General features: G+C 39.8%; 1 protein-coding gene across 7 annotated transcripts in view; it reads right to left on the bottom strand.

Annotated features, from left to right (window-relative positions):
- The window catches only part of ARID5B (AT-rich interaction domain 5B), a 192,485-nt gene that overhangs the window by 149,071 nt on the left and 19,913 nt on the right, over nt 1–23,501 (bottom strand). For all 7 annotated transcript variants that reach the window (XM_017963014.2, XM_017963016.2, XM_031652216.1 and 4 more), the window contains one exon: nt 4,856–5,081. In XM_017963014.2, the coding sequence (XP_017818503.2) occupies nt 4,856–5,081 (226 nt within the window). The remainder of the gene's footprint in view (nt 1–4,855; nt 5,082–23,501) is intronic.

The raw sequence follows: 23,501 nt of genomic DNA, 5'->3' as shown, positions 1-23,501 counted from the left end.
ATAAAAGTTATTTTTCTTCACTGAAAAAACAAACAAAAATATACACATAAAATTTAAATCTAGAAAGGAAGGAAGGATTGTTCCAGTAAGAAGCATGTCTTCAAATCCTAATAAATTCATGAGGGCGCTCAGGTGAAAAATCATACAGTGACTCTTCCAGTGGTGACAGATCTACTGTTAGAGCCAAGATTCTCCTGACAGCCCACCCTCTGCTCTTTTAACCCCACCATGCTGTTGATTCCCAAAAAGTACAGTGAAAGTCCCAGCAACAGAAGAAAGGGGGAAGCTACTCTTTCTCAATTTGAAGGGACAGATTTAGAAACAGAAATTGAACTGAGGGAACCCCCATCATTAAATTCAGCCAAACCCCCACACATAATCTTTGGGTCTTTTTTCTCGATTTCAGCTCAGACTCCTCTATCTTTTCTTTCTTTTCCTAAAGACACATTTGGAGATGAAACCATTCATAACTGCCCATCCACAGACAGTTTGTGGCAGCATAATTGACAATGAGTCTGCTGCAAAAAAATGAAAATGCTGTTTTAATAACCTTGGCCTAAAATACATTCTGTTGTATGCCTCAAAGGGCTTCAATAAAAAGTCAACCTGTAGAGACATATTTTCTTGGCTTAAACAACAATCCAAAGCATATAAATGTAGTCCAACTATAATGACATATTTATAGGCCAATAAAGCTTACACTGCAGCTTTCATACTTCGCTTAAAGGAACTCTGTAAGAATCAGTGTTACATAAAATAATTTGATTTTTTTTCAAACTATAGCCCAAGGAATAAAAAATGCAAGTTTGCTATGCTTAACTGATAGTGTTTATATTCCTTACTTGCTAAAAATTTTGTAAAACGAAATAATTCTTCATTTGACTATTTTCAACTGCCATACCAAATATGGGTATCAAGTCCACTTTATTATAAAAGCTAAGTACTGTAATTCTAAAGACAAAAATAAATAACTAGAGGCTTGTGTGGTGAATGATTTAATCAACCCAATTCTTCTGGAAAAACAGGTTCTTGTGTTCATTATGCTTATGAATAATACATTCCTTAACCCTCCTATTTTAACATAGTTATTTTTCTTTTTTTTTTTTTTTATAAACTTCAGTATGAAACAGTCTGAAAGAAGGTAAAATATCTCACTGAGTAAAGTCATAATTTGCATTGGTTTCATATTGAACTTTCTTTCTTTGAAAAGGACAAAGAGGAGGGAAGAGAATGAATGCACTTTGCCACATCTCAGAAGTGTTTTTTAAGATTATTAGTTTTTCCACTATCCAGATCTGTAGTTTTAGTCATCAACCATTAAGAGTCTTAAAACGAAAACTCTAGAGAGTTTTAAAAAGCAGAAAGATGACATCCTCAAATATTGTCTAAATGTGCTCTCTCAAGGGGGAAGGGGATAAAAAAAAATGAAAGAGTTGTGATTTGAATCAGAGCATTTATTGGAAGCTGCCATGTGGGGCAGAGTTTCTCTTTGTGGAGTATTAATTTGTTGGCAGACACACATTTGTGAGAACATTCTTGTTTTTTTTTTACTATTCAGAGAGAGACAGGAAGTGACACAAACTGGGATTAAAGGGAACTTATTCTACCTAAACACTGAGCAAGTAAAGTTCTTTAATGAGCTTTTATATTTTAAAATCCCTTCTCTAAGAACCGATCTAATTATTTTGTTATTATTGATGTTTTAACACTATGAAGTAACTCAGTTAAAAAACAATAACATGTTGGAGTTTTACTTTATCCATAGAAAGGTGAGATCTTTCCGTTCTTTGCTTACTTCCACCAGAAAAAAGGGGGGGTCTCAAATAATCTCACAGTTCATCTTCTTTCTTTGGTAAGAACAATGAGGAGTTGGAAGGGTTCTACAGAAGGAAAAACCTAATAAGTGTGTGAATTTCCATTAACAATGTGGTATTGGAGGTGGTTTCAGTGTGACCAACAGAAAAGGAGATAAGAAAACCACTGTGGAGAAAGAAAAGTACAGACAACAAATATTTTGATGTTATAGACAGAGAAAGGAAGAGGCTGAAGAGAAAGTTGTGGGGAAAGGAATGTGTAAAGAAAATGACACCCCCTATCTCTTCAATATAAATCCTGACAATGTAGACTTACCAACCTTAGATCAGGCAGATAATGGAAACTCATTACATTAAGGAAAGTTTTTGTTTCTCTTTCCACATTATTACAACACAGTGTGCATTCCAATTACAAAAGCTATTTGTCTCAAATTCCTCACAGTTCATAGCAACTGAGTAGAATTTCAAGGCCCTAAATTCTATCCTTAAAGGGGTATTTTACATTAAAAAATTTTTAAGTACATGGTGTTTCTTGTTCCCCAGGGGAGAGCCTCCCAATCAACTCTCCTGTTGATTATTTTACCTTCTTCAGCACTGATCATAAAGCTGTCTCCAAAATGAGACCAAAACAAACAAACAAACAAAATCAGAGTCAACCTAAGAACCCCGCTTTTTTAGACAGAGTCTCGCTGTTGTCGCCTGGACTGCAGTGCAATGGTGCGATGATTTCGTCTCAATGCAACCTCTGCCTCCCAGGTTCCAGCAATTCTCCTGCCTCAGCCTCCCAAGTAGCTGAGATTACAGGCCTCTGCCACCATGCGCGACCAATTTTTGTATTTTTAGTAGAGAAGGGGTTTCACCATGTTGGCCAGGCTGGTCTCGAACTCCTGACCTCAGATGATCCACCCGCCTCAGCCTCCCAAAGTGCTGGGATTACAGGCGTGAGCCACCGCACCCGTCCTGTAACTTTTTTATCAATACACATTCCTTGGCCTTTCCTTAGTCCTACTGAATGAAGAATCTAGAGAAGCTGGACTCAGTAATCAAGTACTGTTTTTTAAATTTCTTTCATGAGTCTAATGAGCAACTAGATTTAAAAACCACTCATCTAGATTTTCCAGGTCAAACCACCTGCAAGTACTGTGACCACTATAAACCAATTTCTTGTGGCATCAATTGCAAAAAGGTAGAATATGGACCTTCTTTTTTTTAGAATCCAGGAGGATCAACTTCTTAATTCTTTGGGTGGAATTAAGAAGTTAGACTTATTTTCCTGTTCATTAATAAATTATCCATTTTAAACACAATTTTAAACATAAACCTTGCTATAAATACTCTTGTTTATATGTGTGACATCAAGCTTAACCATCTACACATCCTTTTGTCCCCTGTGGGTTTCCTGTTTAATTTTTTATTAGTAACAGTATATTCCATAACACACACACAAAATTAAACAAACAAAAGAAAGGTTTTAATGTTAAGGAAAACATAAGACAATGGCAATACAACTTGGATCATACATTAGGAAAGTAACACAACAGATGTATTATTCAGCATTATCGCAAGTCATAAGACTAGTCATTGTGTGTTCACAAAACTGGGGGGTGTAACAGTATATATAGGAAGACTATTAAAAAACTCTTTGGCTTTAGAAGGAAAACCACTAGCTTAATAATTTTCTCTAAATGTGCACGTGACAATCAGGCTGCCATATCCAAAATGTTCCCGTCTGACATCAACCAAAAGATGCCAGGAAACTGTTGATAGTTAAACTCAAACTGCAAGAAAATATTAATGCTATTCCCAAAACACAGCACAGCTCATCACAAACCAGAGTCACATGAAAGCCACAGTCAGTTACTGGTGTTATTCAGTCTCTTTACGCCAATTAAAATAAATTGCCTAGGTTTGTTGTAATAGTTAAGTTCTGGGTTTATAAAAAAAAAAAAAACAGGAAGCTGTCACATTAAGGCATAAAATAGGACTGCAAAAATCAGCATTGTGCGCAAATGAAAGAAAAAGATGCCTTCATATGTTAAAGCGCAGTTCCTCTTTGCCTAAAGAGGAAATAACTAGTCTAAATCAGAGGTCAACAATTTTCGTCTTGAGCAATGCTAGGAGAGTAAATCAGTGAATGACATGGGAATACAAACAGAAGGGAAAAAAAGCAATGAAAGGACACAAAATGTCACTGGAGAAGAAAGTGTTAAGAAAAAGCAATATAACTAATTATGGAGCCCCTCGTTTATGCCAGTCAATGTGCTCTACCCTTTCTATCTCACATCTCACAATAACCCTGTAAAGTTTCCCTATTTTTTAGATGGGGAAACTGAGGCTTATAAGTTGAATTATTTGCCTTAGGCCACACAGCTAAGTAAGCAGCAGAGTTAGTATGCAAACACCAACCAGCGTAATTACTCCACAGTCCAAGTTCTCCTTTAAACTTACAGTGGAAGAGGGAAGGAAGCAAAAAAAAAAAAATATATATATATATATATATATGCAAAAAAAAAAATATATATATATATAGATGGTACCACTGAACGCTAAAGGATCAAGCAAACCTATGCCATTGGTTGCCAACCAGTGGATCCCCTGGCTTGACATTGTTTTCTTGCTCCACATTGAGGAAGTCATCTCTTTTCCTTAGTTTGTTTTCCACTCAATGTAAAACATGAAATTGGGACATGGTGTTAATAGATGTCATACTACATACTTATAGCAAGTATATAAACTCTTTATTAATTAAATTTCAGGTGCTATAATCAAATCGTCTGCCTTGACATCACACTGAAAGTTGTTCAGAACCACTGTATCACCCCAGAGCAAGGATCCACACATAAATGGTCCTGTGATCCAACAGGTAACACTCATTCCTTACCCATCCAGTCATTTCTCCATCCATATTCTTAGGCCCCTTTGAGGTTAAAGAAATTTTAAATATATTTATATACAAATGATAGCGTTTCCAGAAAAATCTACAACCGAAAAGTTACTATATACGCCCACACATTAGATTTAAAAGTACGAGTCATATTTACCCAGGTCTGCCTTCTCCTTGAGAACATCTTTGAAGTTGAGTCCACTGTTTAGGGTTGACTGCCTGTACTTCAGCAGAGCTTCCTTCTGTCCATTCCTTCCCAAGGCCTCAGTTTTCACAGGTCCAGCGTGGAGGCCACATCTCCACTTGGAGAAATCAGAATGTACCCACTTGACCAGGTCTTCAAGCTTCACAATCACCTTTTCGGAAACAGCAATGACTTCATCCTACAAGAGGTGGTTGGGGAAGAACAAAAAACGGTTATTTATAGGTTTGAGGGAAATGATCCACTCTCCACAAGGCCCACCTGAAATGCCATATGAGTGGTTTAACCTAATGCAAGGAGACTGTGTGCATTTTGGTGACACAGAATCTTTAGTAACTCACTTCATTTCAATGGTTTTTCACTGCTAGTTGTTTAGTTAAGGAATAAGTTTTGTATTTGTTACACAATTAGAAAGTATCCAAAAATAGGACAGTAATTCTAATAGCCATTTTTAATGTTGGTTGCCCAAGCTCACACTCTACCTAGCTGACCACTTGGGTGAAAGCTAGTTTTTAGGTGTAATTAATGGCAAATGTAAAAAGTGAAAGCTAGATGACTAATGGTGAGCCTGTCTCTACATAAATGGTCTAAGTAAATCTAGGATTCTTGGAACTCTGACTCACCCCCAAATTCCTATGTTTATGGTACATTTTCCCTTGGCTTATACACAAATATTGAATTTAACTTTTGTCCTAAAAATTAAATAAAACTGTGATGTAATCCCAAAAGAAATACTTCATAAATGTTATGTGCTTCCCACTGAAAGAAACTTACACATTCTCATGTTTCTGAAAAACTTTGTAAGCTGAGAAATGAACTGATTTTTTCTTTTAATACATATGGGGTAGAGGGTGAGAGGGTGAGTGAGGAAAAAGTCTTTGAATCTAAGAAAAGTAGTTGAAATGTAAGTTTCTCCTCTGGATCATAAATTTGAATGTTAAGCATCTTTAATTGCTTCTAGGAAACAACCAACTTTTCTGACTCAGAATTAATCCAGCAAGATATTTAATAGACATCCATACATGGAACAAAGGGAGGCCCCGTCACCCGAAGATTCTTTGGAAAAGGCTCAAGAAGATCATCTCACTGGGTTTTAAGTTATTTAAGCATTGACATTTCAACTTGAACTGACTTCTTTCATTTTTTTTAGTTCACATTTCTGAATAAAGCTTAGCTGTGAAAACCCCTAAGCTTACAAAATCTTAGAAATATTTCTGACAAACAACAACAGGAAGATGTTTCAAAACTATTAAACAAAAGGAATTCACAACTGATTTTGGCTAATTTTGCTGTTAAACAGGACTTCTTCCTCCTCCCCAAACATGACTTTTTCTTCCTCCTTTTGCCCCACCGACACACACACACACACACACACACACACACACACACACTTCTCCAATTCGAACAAAAAAAGGTTATTAGGATAACCTTCACATAATAAGAAGCCCTGGGTTGAGGGTTTTTTTTTTTTATGTTTTAAGGTAGAATCTAAAATTTCAATTTTCCTCACTGAGTTCCAAGCTGCTTCTGAGAAGAAAGTCTGTTAGGCAGCAGCAGAGTAACAAATACTCTATCAAAAATGAAAAGTAAAACTTCAGTAATGGAATCTTTTACCTTATCATGATTAAACATGAACTACCACTAAACGGGAGACAAAGTGGGAAACTGTGTTTTTATCCTCTGCTCAAGAAAAAATTTGAGTACTTTATAAACAATGGGGCCCATTACCAAGTACCATTTCAACGGATGATTTCCCTCAGATTCACCACACCATCCTCTTGAAATAAAAGATCTGTAGTTGTCATGCATTTTATAGCTATTTTCATGGTGATTATTAAATGTCAGAATAAAGTCAGGCTAGATATTGTTTCAAAGCATATGGGAACAGCTTCTGGACAGGGCACACCAGAAATCAAGTTTAGAATGTACTGGAAAATAATTAGGTGTATCAGTCTCAACATTAGTAAAGAGACAATTTGGCAACATTTTGACTACATACGGTTTCCCAGAAGAGACAAGTTTGTAGATGAGTGTTATTTTCAAATAGCTCTCTGATCAAATGATTATCATTTCAATTACTAGTTGCTTCAGATCTTTTCCAAGAAATGGCATGACTATCTTTGGATGGCTTACAACACCCTCCAAAGAAGTAATTTATTAACCAAGAGAAAATACTATCCTTATGATGTCATTAATGAATAAACCCATCTTTTATGATTCAGTCTATAGGTTTTATCCTCCCTTTTTCTTCCTCTCTCAAACAGATCTTTCATGAATATACACACACACATAAAAACAAATGCAGGAATTCACATAAACATGTATAAGCCATAAACCCAAGTTTGGCTTAATTGTGAAACCACCAGTATGTTTTACTGTGGATTCACAGAGAAACTGGCCCTGCCACATTGTCATACGCCATGGAAGGAAATCTGATAAGGAGAGGAGGGGGGAGCAACAAGCCAACACCCCCCTCCCACGACAAGAAAACAAAAACTAGCCAACATATATATAGAAAATGTCTCAGGAAACATTACTTTGCGCACACAATGGCATAAATCACATGTTCGCATTTACTATTCTGAGCAAGTGCTGACTAAAGTTCCTAATACTCACCATTCTTGGGCAAGTCTCTATGTCTAAGAAAAGAATTTCAATAAGCTCATCTCATGATTACATTAGCTCTCTGCAAACTGAGAATTAGCACTGGATAAATATTGCTGATTTACTCTAATACAACACAAAAGGAACACAAAGAAATACACTTTGTTATTCTATGAATGTACCTTGGCTTTTCAATTAACCCAGCTCTTAATCAACATTTATGTAGGCTGTGTTGAGCCACGTTCTAAGTCCTTATCCCCTTTCGTCACTGTTTTAAACTGCCTATTTCTGTAATTTGGATTTAGTTTCTACCGTTGTACAAAAACAGCTCATTTAATCATAAATCCTCTAAGTCAAGAGGAGCTCATCCAGTCAAGAAGTCACAAAGCAGTCAGCCCATGTGCATGGCGGGCCCTTCCAAGTGTTCTAAAACTTGGGAAACTTTACACAAAAATACCCAGACCTCAATCTTCTCTCATCAAATAAAATAAAGGCCAAAAAAATAAAAATAAAAAACAGTTGAAACTGATAGAAGCTGCCTTCTTCAGATAAGATGTAAAATCCCCACCACTCCCTATTGTATCGCATTCAGTCTAGTTTCCCCTCAACTATCTGGCCCCCGTGGGCACCAGACATTTAAACTTGTAGCATTGATTTAGTTCACCTTTCTCATTTTACTGATGAGGACAGTGAGGTTCAGGGACATGTCTAAGAACCAACTGATGGCAGGACTTCAACAAAGATCTAGGTTTCCCATGTGCCAAGACAGCATTTTGGACTCTGCAGCCAGATTGCTTGGATTCAAATTCCAGCTCCGGAATTTACTTGTTGTGGAACCCTGAGCAACTTCTTCAACCTCCTTGTGCTTCAAAGTTTTTTTTTTTCTTTCTTTTTTTTGTAGAAAGACAGTATAATAATTCTGTCTGCCTTGTACAGCGGTAATTGCCAGGACTCAATGGGTTGATACAAATGAAGTAGCATGTTAGAATTAGCTATCATGATCATTGTTGTTTCTTCTCTACATTAGTGTTTTCCAAACCGTGGCATGCAGAGACGATTTTAGATGGTTCAGAGGTAAACTTTCAATTTAATTTAATTTAATTTAAGTTATTTATTTATTTATTTGAGACGGAGTCTCACTCTGTCGCCCAGGCTAGAGTGTAGTGGTGCAATCTTGCCTCACTGCAACCTCTGCCTCTCGGGTTCAAGCGATTCTCCTGTCTCAGCCTCCTGAGTAGCTGGGATTACAGGTGCCCGCCATCACACCTGGCTAATTTTTGTACTTTACTATTAGTAGAGATGGGGTTTCACCATGTTGGCCAGGTTGGTCTTGAACTCCTGACCTCTGGTGATCCACCCGCCTCGGCCTCCCAAGGCGCTGGGATTACAGGCATGAGCCACTGCACCTGGCCCAGATATAAACTTTTAAAATGTATATTAAGTTTCTCATTGCTTATTTGTTTTGTATTTACTATTTATGGGAAGGTGGTACTGGTTTTCTATTTATAGGAGATATAGCAAGTTTCCTCTTTAAATAAATTTAAGTTTTAAAAAAGGGCCAATTTGAACATAGGCATTAAGTAAACACAGGGAACATGTGGATGTAGCTAGGAAAATAAAAGTCAAGATGCTATGAAAATAAAATTTGGAACAATGTGTTATATCATTGGTTTTCAAAGTGGGTTCCGAAACCCTTGGGAATCCCTGAGACCATTTCAGATGCTCCACAGGGTCAAAACAATGATCCTAAAACTACTAAGACATTACTGGCTTTTTTCACTCTCAGCCTCTTTCAAGTGTATATATAGTAGGGTTTTCCAGAAATGATGTGACATGTGATATCACAACAGAGTGAATGCAGAAGGAGATATGAGAACTCAGCTCTCTATATAAAGCTAGACAGTAAAGAGATTTACAAAAAATGTAAAACAATGCCACTGTTCTAATTTTTTGTTGTTTTTGAAAATATGGTTAACTTTCATAAAAAGTGTGCTACATTTACATAATGAGTTTATATTGCTATTTAATTTTATTTTTAAATTAACTTACAGTAAAATTTCCTTTTTTGCTGTACAGTTCTGCAAATTTTAACACACGGATAGACTCATATAACTACCACGACTCTATTGTCAGGATACAGACTAGTCCATCACCCTCAAAAATCCCTCATATTAATTATTAGTAGTAACCCTCTCCCTCCACTCCCCACCAGCTCCCGGCAACTACTGATTTGTTCTTGCTAAAGTTTTTTCTTTCCTAAAATGTCATATAAATTGAATCATACAGTACAATCAGGCTGCTTTAAGAAGCAGCTTCAAAGAATAATGCCTTTGAGATCCATCCATCCATGTGGCTGCGTGTATCAATAGCTTATTCCTTTCTGCAGAGTTCTTATGTATCCATGGTATGGTTGTGTCCCAAAGTTTGTTTATCCACGCACTGACTGAGGGACATCTGGGTTGTTTCAGTTTTGGTGATTACAAACAGAGCTGCTATAAATTTCCATGTACGGGCATACCTCTTTTTATTGTGCTTCACTTCACTGCACTTCACAGATACTGCATTTTTTACAAATTGAAGGTTTGTGGGAAGCAAGTTTTGTGGCCCCATTTTTCCAACAGGAGGTGCTCACTTTGTGTCTCCAGGTCACATTTTGGTAATTCTTGTGATACTTCAAAACTTGTCATTACTGTTTTATCTAGTATGGTGATCTGTAATCTTTTTTTTTTTTTTTTTTGTATTGAAGTCTCTCTCTGTTTCCCAGGCTGGAGTGCAATGACACAATCTTGGCTCACCGCAAGCTCCACCTCACAGATTCAAGCTATTCTCCTGCCTCAGCCTCCTGAGTAGCTGGGATTACCGGCATGTGCCACCACGCCCAGCTAATTTTTGTATTTTTCGTAGAGACGGGGTTTCACCATGTTGGTCAGGCTGGTCTTGGACTCCTGACCTCGTGATCCACCCGCCTCAGCCTCCCAAAGTGCTGGGATAACAGGCATGAGCCACCGCACCCGGCCGATCATTGTTCTTTAATGTTACTATTGTAATCGTTTGGAGATGCCACAAACCATGCTGATATAAGGTGGCAAACTTCATTGACAACTCTTTTGTGTTCCGACTGCTCCACTGACCTGCCTTTTCCCCAGTCTGTCTCCCTCTCCCCGCGCCTACTTATTCCATAAGACTCAACAATAATGGGCTAATTAATAACTCAACAATGGCCTCTAAGTGTTCAAGTGAAAGTAGGAGTCCCATGCCTCTTCCTTTAAATCAAAAGCTAGAAATAATTAAGCTTAGTGAGAAAGGCATGTCAAATGCCGAGAGAGGCTGAAAGCTAGGCTTCTTGCACCAGTTAACCATGTTGTGAATGTAAAGGAAAAGCTCTTAAAGCAAATTCAAAGCACTACTCCAGTGAACACACAAATGATAAGAAGGCAAAACAGACTTACTGCTGATATGGAGAAAGTTTTAGTGGTCTGGGTAGAAAGATCAAACAAGCCACAATATTCCCTTAAACCAAAGCCTAATCCAGAGTAGGGTCCTAACTCTCTTCAATTCTATGAAAGCTAAAAGAGGTGAGGAAGCTGCAAAAGAAAAGTTGGAAGCTAACAGAGGTTGATTCATGAGGTTTAAGGAAAGAAGCTGCCTCTGTAACTTTCAAGTATAAGGTAAAGCAGGAAATGCTGATGTAGAAATTGCAGCAAGTTTTCCAGAAGATCTAGCTAAGATAATTGAAGGTAGCTACACTAAAACAACAGATTTTCAGTAGAAGATGAAGCAGCCTTATATTGGGGAAAAAAATACCATCTAGGACTTTCATAGATAGTGACATGTCAATGCCCAGCTTCAAAGCTTCAGAGGACAGGCTGATTCTTCTGTTAGGGGCTAATGCAGCTGGTGATTTTAAGTTGAAGCCAATGCTCATTTACCATTCTGAAAATCCTAGGGCCTTTCAGAATTATGCTAAATCTATGCTGCCTGTGCTCTATAAATGAAAAAACAAAGTTGGGTTGAGAGCACATCTGTTTACAGCAGGGTTTACTGAATATTTTAAGCCCACTGTTGAGACCTATTGCTCAGAATAAGAGATTTCTTTAAAAATATGACTGCTTATTGACAATGCACCTGTTCATCCAAGGCTCTGATGGAGATGTACAAAGAGATGAATGTTGTTTTTATGCCTGCTAACACAACATCTATTCTGCAGTCCATGGATCAAGGAGTAATTTTGACTTTCAAGTCTCATTATATAAGAAATAAACGTTATGAAGCTATAGCTGCCATAGTGATTCCTCTGATAGATTTAGGCAAGGTAAACTGAAAACCTTCTAGAAAGGATTCACTGTTTTAGATGTCATTAAGTACATTCAGATTCATGAAAGTGGGTCAAAACATCAATATTAACAGAAGTTTGGAAGAAATTGATTCTAACCCTCATAGGTGACGACTTTCAGGAATTCAAGATTTCAGTGGAAGAAGTAACTGCAGATGTGGTGGAAACAGCAAGATAACTAGAATTAGAAGGGGAGCCCAAAGATGTGAATGAATTGCTGCAGTCTCATGACAAAACTTGAACAGATGAAGAGGAGTTACTGCTAATGAACGAGTAAAGAAAGGAGTTTCTGGAGATGAAATCTACTCTGGGTGAAGACGCTGTCAACATTGCTTTTTGTTTTGTTTTGTTTTTGTTCTTTTGAGTTGCGGTCTGGCTCTGTTGGCCAGGTTGGAGTGCATTGGCACCATACGGCACTTTAGCCTCCCGAATAGCTGGGACTACAGGTCTGGCTAAATTTTAAAATTTTTTTTTAGAGAGGAGTTTCACTATGTTGCTTAGGTTGCTCTCAAACTCCTGGCCTCAAGCAATCCTCTTTCCTCATCCTTCCGAAGTGCTGGGATTTGCGAACATTGCTGAAATGATCACAAAACATTCAGAATATTACATCAAGTTAGTTGATAAAGCAGTGGCAGGGCTTGAGAGGGCTGATTCCAATTTTGAAAGAAATTCTACCTGTGGGTAAAATGCAATCAAGCAGCACTGCATACTACAGAGTAATCTTTCGTGAAAGGAAGTGTCAACCAATGCATGGCATTTTAAGAAATTGTGAGTTTGAGACCAGCCTGGGCAACATGGCGAAACCGTGTCTCAACAACAACAAAAATCAGCCAGGTGTGGTGGCACACGCCCATGGTTCCAGCTACTCAGGGGCTGAGGTGGAAGGATCACTTGAGCCTGGGAGGTCGAGGTCGCAGTGAACCATTATTGCACCAGCAACCACCACCCTGATCAGTCAGCTGCCATCAACATCAAGCCCAGATCTTCCACAAGCAAAAAAAATTACAACTTGCTGAAGACTCAACTTTAGCATTTATTGGCAATAAGGTATTTTTAAATTATGGTATGTACTTTGTTTTTTTAGACATATTGCTAACGCACACTTAACAGACTACAGTATGGTATAAATGATAAATGTAAGTTTTATATGCACTAGGAAACCAAAAATGTCATGTGACTAGCTTTATTGCGATATTTGTTTTCTTGCAGTGGTCTGAAACCAAACCTGCATTATCTCTAAGGTATGCCCGCACAGGTTTTTGTGTGAACCCATATTTTCAATTCTCTAGAGTAAACACCTAGGAGATGGATTGCTGAGTCATATGGTAAGTATATATGTAATTTCTCTACCGACTTCCCAATTGTTTTCCAGAGTGGCTGTATTATTTTACATTCCCAACAGCAATGTATGAGAGTTCCGGTTGCCCTCCATCCTTGCCAGTACTTGACACTATCACTGTTAATTGATTATTAATAATTATTATCCTAATATGTATGTGGTAGTTTCTCATCATGTTTTAAATGGTCATCTCTCTAATGACTGACGATGTCAAACATCTTCTTCAGGTGCTAATTTGCCAACTGCATGTTCCTTTTGGTGAAATGTGTGTCTAAGTCTTTTGCCCATTTTAAAAATTGGGTTGTTTTCTTGCTCTTGAGTTTTGAGAGTTCTTTTAACTTTTTGTCAAATATATAGTTTGAAACCCCTTTCTCCTATTTTGTAGCTTGTTTTAAAATTCTTGTAACAGTGTCTTTCACAACACAAAGGTTTTATATGTTGATTAAGTCCAGTTAGATTTTTTTTCTTTTATGGATTGTGGCTTGCCATTATATTATGAACTTTTTGCCTATTCCAGGTATAATGAATTTCTCCTATGTTCTCTTCTAAAAGTTTTATAGGTTTACATTTTACTTTTAGAAGTATGATCCATTTTCACTTAATTGTGTATAAGTTATGAGGTTCAGCTTGATGTATTTTTGTGCATGTAGATGTCATAATTTTTAAATGAATTAATAGATGTATTCCTACTGTAGCAAATATCAATAGGTATAACCCACAGAAACAAAAGCTCTTTGGGGCCCTCAATAAGTTGAGTGTTAAGGGTCCTGAGTCCAAAACTTTGAGAACCATGGTATTGTGTCACTAACCCAAGGCCTTTTCTTATTCTTCAATTTCTTTAACTTCTTTGTAGCATTTGGTAACGAACAACCCTAATTTTGACTTGAAACTCTCCTTCCTATTAAGAACTGTGAAGGGTCTGAGATTTTTACCCTATTTGCAGACTTCCAAGTTCACCTGCCAGTTTCATGGATGCTAGCAGATGCCATAAGACTCCTGGCCAGAGACCAAAAAATGGTTAATTGCTCACAGTAATAGCAATAGTCAATGTACCAACATTTGTGGTGGTTCTTTAGTACTCACTTCCCAAAAGGAGATGCGAAGAGAGATGATACCTTTTCACACACTGAGGTGCACTACAGGAGAAGAGTTCTGAGTGTAGAGAACCTATATGTTTAATACTGGACAGTAAGCATGCCTGCTCTTGTTCTGAAGAAAAACACTATCTTTGGCTTCCAATGCTGTTCATTCACTATATAAAGATCTTTGAAAAGACAGTCCGGAACACAGACAGTCAGTGGCTTTGCTCACAAGTACATATGCAAGAGACCCTTGGAGAACACCTACCCAACATCTACCACCTCTACATTTCTTTGCTTTATTCAATTTCTCTTCTTCCTCGTTCAGTCTCCCAACTGGGAAAATGTATGAAACATATACTTAGATGCAATCTGGGATGTGGTCTTCTTTCTCTGCATATCACGCCTTAAAGAAATCATTCTCTATGGGGATTCCAGTGCTCACCTCTAAAGCCCGTGACTACATTGTACTGTTTGGTTTCAAAAATTCATCCGCAGTCTAGTCCCTTGTTATCAGTTTAGATGCCTCAGAGTCAACTCAAGCTCAGTGGAACTGCACAGCCTTCCCTTTGACTTACTTGTAAGAAAATATCTTGTCTGGCACAAGAAGACCTTAACACTTCCCAACTGTGGCTAACCTCTCCATAATATCTATTCTCCCTTTCTAATAATAAACTGCTAAATTGTTGGGTGGAGAAAAAAGGCATCATTTCTCTGCTTCCTTTTACAGCCAGGTGCAGTCATGTGACCAAATTATGACCACAGGATGTGAGTATTAGTGATGTCCTTCCCGTATGTAGTTCCCTCAAAGGGAATAAGTGTAGTTTTGGACCATACGAATGAGGGCAAATTGCTCAGGAGAAAAAGAAGGAGCCCAGTCCCTAGACAACTTCACAGAGCAAAGCCACCACACTAGCCCTGAGCCATCTACATCTCTACCATGATAAGAGATTTTGAACTCCCAATGTATGTAAGCAACTATAATATATGAGTCTCTGTTACACATAGCTGAACCTATATCCTTACTAATATACCATCCCTCGAGAGAAAGAACATGAACTTTTCTTATTATACCATGTTGTACCCAGTAACAGATCATTGCTAAAGAGAGTTATAATCACTTAGCGTCCCAAGGACAATAAATGCGCAAGTGTAATGTCAGAGGGGTTGGCAGGGAGGGGACAGAACGAGAAAAGCAAAGTGTGGCATACTCACCTTAATCTTCCCTGAACATTCCAGACTTTAAAAATGTACTTTGTAGCATTTGAAACATGATAAATGTTGCGAACACAAAAACAACAATATGAGGTATTAGCTAAATAAACTGTGAAACCAATATACTAGTCCAACTAGTTGCATGAGGGTGGCAAACTTTCATCAAGGCAGAAATTAAAAATGAAAATCTTTTAAGAGTCAACTTTTAGAAAGACTAACTACAACCACTTCAGCTTGTGAACTGATGGAACCATTCCTGGCAGGTTCATGAGCCTCTGGTGTGCACCAATGGAGACGGATAAGGGGAAGAATGTGCCACCTCGAAGCCTGGGTGGTCTGGCCACTCCCTTGCCTTCAAGCCTCCCTCAGACACACTGCAATTTGAGGTACCTACCAGTTTGCCCAACTGTTCTCCCCATTACACATTAGTGTATTCTACTAATGGGATATCTACAGAGGGAGTAAAAAGGTTTCACGCTACGGATAAGCAGTCGCCACTTGGAATCCAAGAAAGTCAGAAAAGACAGGATGGTAACATGGATCAAAGAAGATGAAGCTTTGACTGGTCGGCGGTGAAATGAGAAAAATAGGGACAATGCAGTCAAACTTCATGAAGCTAAATTTGCTAGATTTCAAGGACTCTCCTTGTAGCAGTCTGAATCCCAACAGGAAACCAATGGAATACTTGAGTAATAATAATTCAAGTTGGGGGGCGGGCATGGTGGCTCATGCTTGTAATCCCAGCACTTTGGGAGGCCAAGGTGGGTGGACTGCTTGAGCCCAGGAGTTCAAGACCAGCCTGTACAACATGGCAAAACCCAGTCTCTACAAAAAATACAAAAATTAGCCAGGCATGGTGGCAGGCGCCTATAGTCTCAGCTACTCAGGAGGCTGAGATGGGAGGATCACCTGAGCCTAGAAGGTTGAGGCTGTGGTGAGCCATGATTGTGCTACTGCACTCCAGCGTAGGTGACAGAGTTGAGACCCCGTCTCAATAATAATAATGATAGTAATAATAATTCAAGGGGAGGTTTTACACTGGAACAAGTGACAAAGGTGTTGGTGGGATGTAAAGGAAGCATAAGAGATACACAGTACAGGAACCTGGGCTACAGCAGCTCAGCTATCATTACTCCTGGGCTAAAGGACCGCAGAGGGGTGGGAGTGACTACCAGGATAGAGAAGACCCTTTTACCAAACACAGTGACTGTTCCTTAAAGGGAAGCCACCAGCCTGAAGGGACCAGCCTGGCGGGAAGCAACAGGTAATAAATATCTGCCTCCACACTTCTCCCTTCCTCTTGCCCCCGGCACCTCTATGAGTAAACCCCACTGGAAACCATAGCACCCAGGGCCTCTGTTAATGGAGCCCACATAGGTCAGCCTTCCAGAGCAGAGAGCAGAGAAAAGAAAGGAGTGGCCCTGATATGGGGGGACTCTACACACCCTCCGCTGGAGACTTTTATCCTTCCTCATTTCTTTCATGTGGTATTATAATATCCTTTATTTTCTCTGAAATGATGATATCAAAAGATGCTGGTAGTTATTTTTGAATGTCCTTATTAGGCAAAATAAAAAGCTACCTCATCTAAGTTGGTCCCTGAACTGGGACTTACTGTTCTTATTACCTGTGACATAATGTTAAATCTTTATTAGGCACTAGTATTTGATGCTGAATTGCATAATTCTGTCTTCTAAAGTAAACACCTCAATTGCAAATATTTTTTAGAGGCAGCTTCCCTTGCCTAATTTCCACTTCTCTTATACTTCCCAAAGAGCCAAGGCCTGTGTTGGGACCAAAGCACCAAGCGCGTATTTTAATGGTACATCAACTCTGAATGTGCCATGTTGGAAGAAACCAAGGGAGAGCTGAGAAAGTCCTGGCTTTTGAGCCTGATGGACCGAGATTCAAGTGCAGCTCTACTGTGTTATTTTAGCCTATTTTCCTCATTTTTTAGATGAGACCCTGGCAAGTCTACGTTATTCTTGGACTTGCCAAGTCTCATGTGAAAAAATGGGGAAAATAGGATAAAATAACCAACCACGGAGGGTAGTTAGGATGCTGCAGTTGTTACAGTACAGTGGTCAACACAGAGTAGGCATCCATGAAATAATGGCTATTACTATTATATATTATCTCTTGAGCAGAAAATGAAGGGAGGGCAAGTGGGATTCAAATGTCCCTTGTGGGTAACTGTGCATGTTCCTAACTCTTCTTAATTCTTTGTCTAGGAACAATAAAGGTCCTGTAACTCTTGCTGGGTATCTCCAAGGGAAGGTGGGGCCAGAAGACAATTATTAGGTTTGTATAAAAGTAATTGTGGTTTTGCCATTACTTTCCATGGCAAAAACTGCAATTACTTTTGTACCAACCTAATAATAAGATTAAGGCCAGGTGTGGTGGCTCATACCTGTAATCCCAGCACTTTGGGAGGCTGAGACGGGCAGTTCATGAGCTCAGGATATCAAGACCATCCTGGCCAACATGGTGAAACCCCATCTCTGTTAAAAATACAAAATACAAAAAAAAAACAAAAACTAGCTGGGTGTGGTGGTGCACACCTGTAGTCCCAGTTACTTGGGAGGCTGAGGCAGGAGAATCACTTGAATCAGGGGGGAGAAGGTTGCAGTGAGCTGAGATTGCACCACTGCACTCCAGCCTGATGACAGAGACTCCATCTCAAAAATAAAAATAAAAATAAAATATAATAATAATAATAATATTATTAAATACCTGGGTTTCTCATCCTCCCCAACTCTCAAGGACACAGCTGCAGAAAACTCACAGATGCTTTACTTGATGCAGACACTAGTCTATGAATTTAATAGACATTATCCTATCTAATCCCTATAAGGACTTTCTGAGGTAGGTGGTCTTAACCCATTTTAGAGATGAAAAACCTGAAGTGGAACCAGAAACCAGCACGGTAGCATCATCTTCTTTCTGGAAAATTGGTCATTTAAACCTTGACAGTAGTCACATCCCAACCTACTCCCTCCCTGGGACAAATGCATCCTTCCCCACCTCCTGCCAATTCCCTGGGGTGAATGGAATTTCAAGTCACTTCACAAAAAGGATTTTAATTTTTATCGTGTTTTTGTTCCCAAAGAAAGACAGCAGAAATCACCACTCATGTGCTAGTTAAAAAATGTAAAAAATTTTCTGTTGTCAGAGCGATGAAGATAGACCCTGAAGTATGTGCTAAGATTTAATTTGACTCCCTTAACGTGATGAGATGATTGGCCATGGAGGCTCTTTAGTGTATGGGGTTCTAATTTCCCAAGCTAGCCCCTCCTCTTCCAACCTTTTCCATCCTGCTCACCAGATCTTTGAAGCCTGTGGCTCGATGAATTTTGGAAATCCATCCTGGCAAAAGAGGAGGGAGTAAACAAACAGAAGATTGCTCTGAGGCACGCTTTGTCAAACGGAACGCGACCATGCTTCATGGTTATAGCCAACGGCATTTGCATATCAAACAAGTAATTCAAAAATCCTAAATATTTTATGTTCCTAAATACATTTTTAATATACACTAATCTAAAACCTGGTCGGCTGCAGCCTGCTCCCCTGACCATCTCCAAAGAAAGCCCTGGAAACATCCTCTCATAATTCCCTGTTCCATTTCTTTCCTCTTGGGCTTACCATGCATGTACCTTTTTCCTCCCTAAAATTAAAGACAACTTACACAGAGAGCAGAAAATTGCATCCCAGTGTCCTACATACTCTCTCTCTAAAGAGACAAGCATTTGATATGCAAAGAAGAGGCCTTACTTATATCAGTGGTTAAGTCTGCCTACTTTTTCTCTGGCCAAATTAATAGGGTGTACACTCCATAGGCTATTTTTTTTTTTTTAACTCCTTTTAGGTTGCCATAATAAAAGCTAGCCTTGGCACCCAAATAGTTAGCTCTGGCCATTAAAACTTTAACAAAGAAGATAAATGAGCCTAATTCCAGTGTTATGTTCAGGTAAGCCACATGTAAGAACACTCAATAAAAGCAAAAACAGTAACAGTAAAGACCAATCCCAACCACCACCCAATCCGGAATGACTCGACGATTACTTTAACATCTCCTGATTTTTTTGACCCTTCTTTTCTTTTTTTTTTTGGAGACAGAGTCTCACTCTGTCGCCCAGGCTAGAGTGCAGTAGTGCGATCTCTGCTCTCGACAACCTCTGCCTCCCGGGTTCAAGCGATTCTCCTGCTTCAGCCTCCCAAGTAGCTGGGACTACAGGTATGTGCCACCATGCCCGGCTCTTTTTTGTATTTTCAGTAGAAACAGGGTTTCGCGATATTGGCCAGGCTGGTCTCAAACTCCTCACCTTAAGTGATCTACCCGCCTCAGCTTCCTATAGTGCTGGGATACAGGGATGAGCTACCATGCCCAGCCTTTTTCACCCACTTTTACAGGCACATGACCTTCTGCCCAGGTACATCGTCCAGCAGAGTCTATCTCATAAAGATCCTCAAAGGAAGAAGAAACCCCTTGGCCCCTGTTGGTGTATGAAAATCTGAATGATGAAAGCTTACTGGTCATCTGGCACAGAGTCTTGATATACCGTTGCCATTAATTAGAAGAGCAGTCTTTCGAGAATCACTGACAGCCTTATGCCTATTTAGGACACTTTAATGTACAAACCGAGTAAATCTTCCTGTTTTCTGTAGCCTCTGTTTAAACATAAACATATGATTTAGACACACTCCCTTCTCATTAAATTTTTTTTGCTCTGTTCACTTAGCACAGTTCACATTATTACCCTCACATGTACAATGGCAGTGGGATCATTTGAGACCCACAGCTTTATTTAATAATGTAATTATCCTATATTGGATTACTTAAAGGGACTCTGTATTTTTAAGTTCTAGTTTTTCCTAGACTAGTGATATGCTCTGCTGCGGTAAATGATTCAGGCTTCAATCAAAAGCCCTAAATTCAGTTTGGAAAAATATCGAGTGTTTTTGAATAAGCCAGGATTAATGCAAAAGCCAATTTGCAACCACAGTTGGTGCCTTTTTACTCCTGTTCAACGACTGTGGTGTGGAGGCCAACACAGAGGACAGACTCAAGCAACTACAACCGCCTGAGTCCAACTCTTTTGCCTCCTCGGGGAGGTTGTATAAGCCAGAGAATACAGCCTAACTTTTCCTCAAGACACGCTTTCTAAAGGTGGGGCTGAAAACTTATGTAGCTTTCCATGCCCTGTGCTCTGCATCCTTGCAGGTGGAGCTTTAAGAAACAATGAATAAATGAATGAATAGATGCATACTACTAGGCATTCTGACAAAACAAGCACAGGAGGGAATCCAGGAGGAGCCATCTCTGCCACCTTTAAGAGGACATTCACAAGCTGAGCTTCATCCAGCATTGTTGTCAGGAGAGATTTTGTTCTAGCTTTTCCCAAACTCAATTTAATCTGATCCAATTACCTTGTATTGACTCTCTGCTCTGTGCCAAGCACAGGGCTGAGTATCAGCTACAGAGATAAGGATGGAGAAGACCTGGTGCTGCCCTTCAGAAACACACAGTGCCCAGGGAGAGTCTCCTGCCCCTTGCCTGGGAAGTGCAGCTCACACTCCTTCTAGTCCTTTGTCAGAGGGTTCACTCACTCTTTCATCCTCAGTGTTGCAAGCATCTACTCTGAGCTGTGCTAGGCACTAGGAACAGCTGGGGAACAAGCCTCTCTGAGTCATACACCAGCCAAGGTGGGGAAGATGGACAGTAAACATAAGCCCTTAGCTAAATGTGGTTTATATAATGAAAAATGGTCATAAGTGATTTTATCAGTTCAACAAATATTTATTGAACACCAACTGTATGCCAGTCACTGGGGTTACAGCCAGGAATAAAACAGACAAAACCCCTACCCTTCTAGAGCGGACAGTCATGTATGTGTGGACTGGGCAGAAGAGCCAGATAATAAACAAAATCTGATGCAAAGGGATGAGAAGAGGCATTGATGGGGCAAAGGGTGGAACCAGGGATGACTGAAATTGAGTGGTCAGGAAAGGTCTCTCTGTTCGGACCCTGAGAAAGAAAAGGAAGCAGCCAAGTTAAGAGGTGAGGGAAGATGGGGAAGAACACAGGACATTGTGGGAAGAGGGAACAGCATGCATGAAGCCACTGGGAGAAACATGGTACATGGTACATTTGAGGCTAAAAAACGAAAAACACACAACATGCCCCATGTGTATGTCTTACTGCTGATGCATGCTCCTCAATTTGAATCCAGACCGCTTTTCTTTAAGTTCCCACTAGGTTTAACATGGAAGCCACCCCGTAAATCAATTTCCATTATTAAAAATTAACCAGTATCACTGAACATCATTATGCATTAAAAAAAGCATTGGCCAGAATCTGTTTAATACTATCTTTTTCTCAAACCTCTAATGCCTACATATGTATGTTGTGAGCACTTTGCTGAAGACCAAACTGCACCCTTCCAGAAAGAAAAATCATTGAGTCTTCCCACAAAACAGTTAACTTGCACAAAATTTAAAAGATGGTAGACCAGCCTCTCTCCTGACATATACACAAGGTGGAAGGAGGGCCAGGAGATGCTCACCTCTTGTAGATACACTCATGAGAAACACACCTGGGACAAGAATCCCTCTCATGTGGATTTTTAGGTCGTCTTTCCATGGACATTATGCCAACGTGATTTAAAGCCCCTCCTGAACCACTGTGCATGAAACATGCCTATTTTCTCTTTTCTTTTTATTGAGACAGAGTCTCACTCTGTCAGCCAGGCTGGAGTGCAGTGGCGTGATCTCGGCTTACTGCAACCTCCGCCTCCCGGGTTCAAGCGATTCTCCTGTCTCAGCCTCCTGAGTAGCTGGGACTATAAGCATGTGCCATCACGCCCAGCTAATTTTTGTATTTTTAGTAGAGACGGGGTTTCATCGTGTTGGCCATGCTGGTCTTGAACTCCTGACCTCAGGTGATCCACCACCTTGGCCTCCCAAAGTGCTGGGATTACAGGTGTGAGCCACCACACCCAGCCCAAACATACCTATTTTCTTATGCATTAAGGAGCCTGTTTATATTAGCTACAGGATCCTCCTTCCTCATTTCTCTCTGCTGATTTCTCATCTAACCAGATACAATGCCCTTTCCAGCAAAACTCTCCAAATGCAATGATCAAGACATTAGATGTAAAAAAGACCCAATACAGCTTGTTGACATGCTGTAGGACTAACAAATCTTCAAAAGATTATGGCAATCTGCAGTCTACTTTGTATGTCATCTATAGTTATATGCCCTGAAGAGTGGGGAGATGTTTGGGAGGAACCACCCAAGGAGACTGTATCAAAAAATTAGCTGGGCACAGTGGTGCACGCCTGTGGTCCCAGCTATTCAGGAGGCTGAGGTGGGAGGATCGCTTGAGCCAGGGAGGCCAAGGCTGCAGTGAGCCGTGATCACACTACTGCACTCCGGCCTAGGTGACAGAGTAAGACTCTGTCTCAAAAATAAATAAATAGATAAACAAATAATAAAAGGGAAAAAAGGAAAAAAGCAAAACAGAGTAAGAAGAATACCTTTCAACCCTCATCAGATGAGCTGTACACTAAAGTGACTGGCTCTGTTGCCAGCTGTAATAGGTGGCCTTGAAGATGGTCCCCTGAGATTACACGCAACCTTGTAATAATCTCCTGCTCTTGAGTGTGGGCTAGATGATAATGCCTCACTTCTAACAAACAGAATTAGGCAAAAGTGACGGGATGTCACTTTCAGCATCAGGTTATAAAAAGACTATGGCTTGTGTCTCATTCCTACACCTTACAGTCTGAGGGGAGTCTGTTGCCATGTTTGAGTTGCCCTATGGAGAGGCCCACGTGGCCCAGCAAGGAAGCCAGGAAGACCCAGGCCCACTGCCAGAGAGGAACTGAGGGCCTTAGTCCAACAGCCTGAGAGATCTGAGAGCTGTCAATAGGCAAGTGAGTGGGCCTGAAGTATCAATAGATCCTCGCTCTACAGAGCTTTCAGATGGCCACAGCTGGGGAGGACACCTTGCCTGCAGCTTTGAGAGTCCC

Source organism: Papio anubis, chromosome 11 (assembly GCF_008728515.1).
Source record: "Papio anubis isolate 15944 chromosome 11, Panubis1.0, whole genome shotgun sequence".
NCBI lineage: Eukaryota > Metazoa > Chordata > Mammalia > Primates > Cercopithecidae > Papio > Papio anubis.
The sequence above is the reverse complement of the archived record's forward strand: the minus strand, read 5'-3'. Positions and strand labels throughout refer to the sequence as shown.